The sequence below is a fragment of the Colobus angolensis genome, unplaced genomic scaffold (assembly GCF_000951035.1).
Source record: "Colobus angolensis palliatus isolate OR3802 unplaced genomic scaffold, Cang.pa_1.0 Scaffold184, whole genome shotgun sequence".
In the NCBI taxonomy this organism is placed as follows: domain Eukaryota; kingdom Metazoa; phylum Chordata; class Mammalia; order Primates; family Cercopithecidae; genus Colobus; species Colobus angolensis.
Window position 1 is genome coordinate 3,334,302 of NW_012114977.1, and position 4,035 is coordinate 3,338,336.

Below are 4,035 nucleotides of genomic sequence, written 5' to 3' on the forward strand. Positions count from 1 at the left end.
CTGGGTGGGCGCCGGGCCGCAGCCCCGACGACCCCGCCCGGGTTCTGCCGCCCGTCCCTCCCGGGCGCTCAGGACGTCTCCCAGCCGCCCCCGACTCGCTAACTCCCCGAGCGCGCACTGGGCTGCAGGAGCTCTGACCGTGACGTCATCCTTCCTGCAGGGCGCGTTGCGCCGCAGGGGTAGGCGACTATGACGCGACAAGCCCGGTGACGTCACGGAGGCCCGGGGCCGCCCCTTGGACCCACTGCCCCGCTGTTGCCGTGAACACACGATGGCATTGCCGGAGTTGATCGTCTTCCAAATAACTTTTTTCTCACTCCATTCAAGAGTAATAAATGTCACGTGGCCTTTGAGGAGGGGGACATAAATCCCTGCCTTTAAGGAGATTCTGTTGTAGTTGGAGAGATGGACAGAGTCCTAGATGAGGAGTCAGCTGAGGGTTCGAGACTAAGTGCTAAATGCTTGGTTTGGGCAGGAAGAGTGACAGGCGCTGGGAGGAGGGAAGGGGAAGGACTGGGGATGGCGGGAAGGATCGGGGGCTGAGAGAGGGCTGCCGTCAGCCGGCCCATCCTCATCAGTGTCCCTCTGCCCACCGCATTTCCCACGCAGCTCAAGGCCCTCTCCGCTGCAGATGGTGCGCCCAGGGAGGGCGGGGGTGGGGCCCCGCTCCTCCATCTTTGTCGTCACCCTCCCACCTAGCGTGCAGGACCTGGCGCGTGGAGAGCAGGGTGGGGGTTGTTGTGGCGAGCGCCTGCTCCTCTCCCAGCTCGGCCTTTCCTCCTTCACCCGCCCCTCAGAACTGGAAGGCAAGGCCAGCTGGAAGGGATCTGCGACTCCTCACCCGGCAGAGGCCACCCGTTTCTTCTCCCTCGGCTGGTTTTGTGCGCCTCCCTGCTTGATGGTGTGGACAAAGCTCAGGACCTGGAGCCACATGGCCAGCCCCTGCTGGCTGGCTTGCTCTGTGCTCCTGGGTGAGCTGTGAGCCTCAATTTTCTTATTTGTAGAGTAGGGTCATGACAATTCTTGTTTTACAAGGGTGTTGGGAAGACACGACAATCGGAGAGGAGCTGTGTGGATTGTCCAGTACTGGGCACCGTCCCCAGGCAGCCCACAAACCCTCAAGGGTGGGCCCTCTCCACCACAGCTCTTCTTGCTACCACACGCAAGGCCCGCCCTCATGAAATGTGCCTTTTGTTACCCCCTAGAGACAGGGTTTCACTCTGTTGCTCAGATTAGAGGTGCAGTGGCATGATCACAGATCCTACTACAGCCTTGGTCTCTTGGGTTTGAGCCATCCTCCTGCCCCAGACTCCTGAGTAGCTGGGGCTGCAGGTGTGCACCACCGTGCCCAGCTAAATTTTTAATTTTTAATTTTTATTTCTTTGTAGAAACGAGGGTCTTGCTATATTGTCCAGGCTGGTCTTGAACTCCTGGCCTCAGTGATCCTCCTGCCTTGGCCTCCCAAAGTTCTGTGGTTGCAGGCATGAGCCACCATGCCTGGTGAAATGTGCCTGTAGAGCTGCCTTAGAATTGGACTCAGGAACTTCAGCAACCCAGGATGTGTCTCTTTAGGCTCCTCTCACCTGCTGATACCACAGGCTCCCTGGAGGCAGGGCCCTGTGTTAGGCTGTGGGATATCCCTACAAGGCCCATGAATTTTGAGGCACTTGCTGAGCGCAGCTGGGCTAAGCCCTATCCTGGACCTCTCACCTCCCAAATAACTGCAGGCACAGGACCCCAGGACTGCAGAGCAACTTGTCAACATATTTGCTCTGTGTGTGTGTGTGTGTGTGTGTGTGTGTGTGTGTGTGTGTGTCTTGTGCGTGCCCGCACATGTGTGAATCCCTCAGTTTTCCCACCTGTGAAGTGGGGGCAGGTTGGTCCCAGACTCCTGTCTGCCTCGCAGGGATGATTTGAGAGAGTGAGATCATGTCTGCACAGGGCTCTGGGAGCTTCAGAGGCAGCCTAAGGTAAACAACAGAAAGCCTCACTGCCCAGAGAGCAGAGACCGCAGCAAACCATGGCTCCATGCCTCCCATTATCCCCGGGGGGGAAAGCACTCCCCAAAAGCCCCTCGTAAACTGTGAAGGGAGTGCTGAGACAACAGAGAGGCAGGCGTTCCCAAGGCCTTGGGAGAGAATAGCAGCCAGACAGAGGCTGGAGAGGCGCTGAGACAAGGGAGGCAGCTGAGGGAGGATGGGAGGCTGGATAGGAACCACAGGGTCCCCATCAAGTCAACTGTGTGTCCTCCAGTCCCAGAGAGGGAAGAACCCTGGCCAGTGTGGTGGGCCACACAGCATGGTGAATGGGAGTAGCCTAATGCTCCCAGCACCCATGGGAGCCAAGCCGGAGCCAGCCATTTCAGGGCATGTGTGTGCATGTGCCGGGGCTGAGCGGGGGGAAGCACATGAGCAGGAAGGCCTGGGTAGGTGGCCATGGGGATGGGGACAGGGACAGGGGCAGGCAGGGCAAGGTTGTATCAGGGCGTCTGTGATGCTAGAGTCATGGACAGAGCAACAAGACCTGTGTCTTGACAAGGTAGGAAGGTGAGGAGGGCAGGAACCCAAGCTACAGTGGGAGAGGGAGGGCTGGCCAGAGGCTACCTCTCTGAGGGACCCTGGGGATGCCACATCTACCCTCTGGGCCATCTGTCAAATGCAGGCATGGTTGGATCCTGGAACAGAAAAAGGGCATTCGTGAAAACACTGGTGAAATCCCAGTGAGGCCTGTTGCTTCGTTAGTAGTGTGGTATCAATATTAATTTCGTAGTTTTGATCAAGGCACCATGGTTATGTAAGATGTTCACAATAGGGGAGGCTGGGTGAAGGATAATTGGGAACTTCCTGTGCTATCTTTGTGACTCAGCTGTAAATCTAAAATTATTTCAAAATAAAAAGCCTGAGCATGTATATTCAGGGCAGCTTGAATCTATGCTCCTGGATAAAAAGGGAAAAAAAAAAAAGTCTAAGAATTTTATCAGAGAAAAAGGAAAGAAGGCATTGGATATGCAACCCTGCGCTCACTTCCAGCTTGGCTGGTTGTATGTCTGGGATTTCTGAGCGACAGAGGGACTGCAGCAGAGCACAGCCGGTAGACCCTGTGAGCAGCAGAGGCCCAAGGGTCTCTGTGAGGAACAGTGCCACCGAGTGCCCCATGAGGAGTCTCAGGCTCAGTCCCTACCTGGCCTGGCTGCATTCTCAGGAACAATGCTGGGACAAATGAACATTGATTCACTTCTGTTTACAAAGAGACCAAATATATCCTCAAGGGCATTGTGACCCACCTGGAAGGACAAAGGGGGTGAAGAGGAGATAAAGTCTTTTGGGGAAGACAGAGGCTCAGTGATGCGCTGTCCCCACCCCAATGGGTAAAATTCAGAGAACCGTCTTCCCACAGGAACGACCCCAGATTTGGGCTTCTGAGGTGACATCAGGACATGACTACAGAAGATGAAGTGAGGCATGGTGGATCACGCTTGTAATCCCAGAACTTTGAGAGGCCAAGGTGGGCAGATTGCTTGAGTCCAGGAGTTCGAGACTAGCCTGGGCAGTGTGGCAAGACCCTGTCTCTACAAAAACTACCAAAATTAATCAGGCATGGTGGCACGCACCTGTAGTCCCAGCTACTCAGGAGGCTGAGGTGGGAGGATGGCATGAGTCCGGGAGGCAGAGGTTGCAGTGAGCTGAGATTGCGTCACTGCATTCCAGCCTGGGTGACGGAGTGAGACCCTGTCTCAAACGAAAGATGAAATGTAGGTAGGAATGGGTCATTCAGGACCACTTGGAACATGATCAGCTATAAAATAAAGCACATACATTGGAAGAAGAAGGACAGAGAGGAGGGCAAGCCTGTCTTTAAATTCCACTAAGAGTTAAAACTATAATGTGAACAAGGTGGCTTGACTCAGAAAACTTGGTTCAAATCCCGTTCTGCCACTGAAATTGCTATACGACCTTGGGTAATTTACTTAATTGTAGTTTGCCTGTTTCTTCTGTAAAATGGAAATAAATCCTATCTGTCTCAAAATCATGATAA

At 54.5% G+C, this 4,035-nt stretch overlaps 1 protein-coding gene across 1 annotated transcript in view; it reads right to left on the minus strand.

The window, feature by feature from the left end:
* Window positions 1-801, minus strand: part of NUDT18 (nudix (nucleoside diphosphate linked moiety X)-type motif 18) — a 3,500-nt gene extending 2,699 nt beyond the window's left edge. The window contains 3 exon segments of the mRNA XM_011939865.1: window positions 30-200; window positions 202-388; window positions 594-801. Of these exon segments, the coding sequence (XP_011795255.1) occupies window positions 30-200; window positions 202-388; window positions 594-598 (363 nt within the window). The 5' untranslated portion in view covers window positions 599-801.
* Window positions 802-4,035: the final 3,234 nt, after the last annotated feature.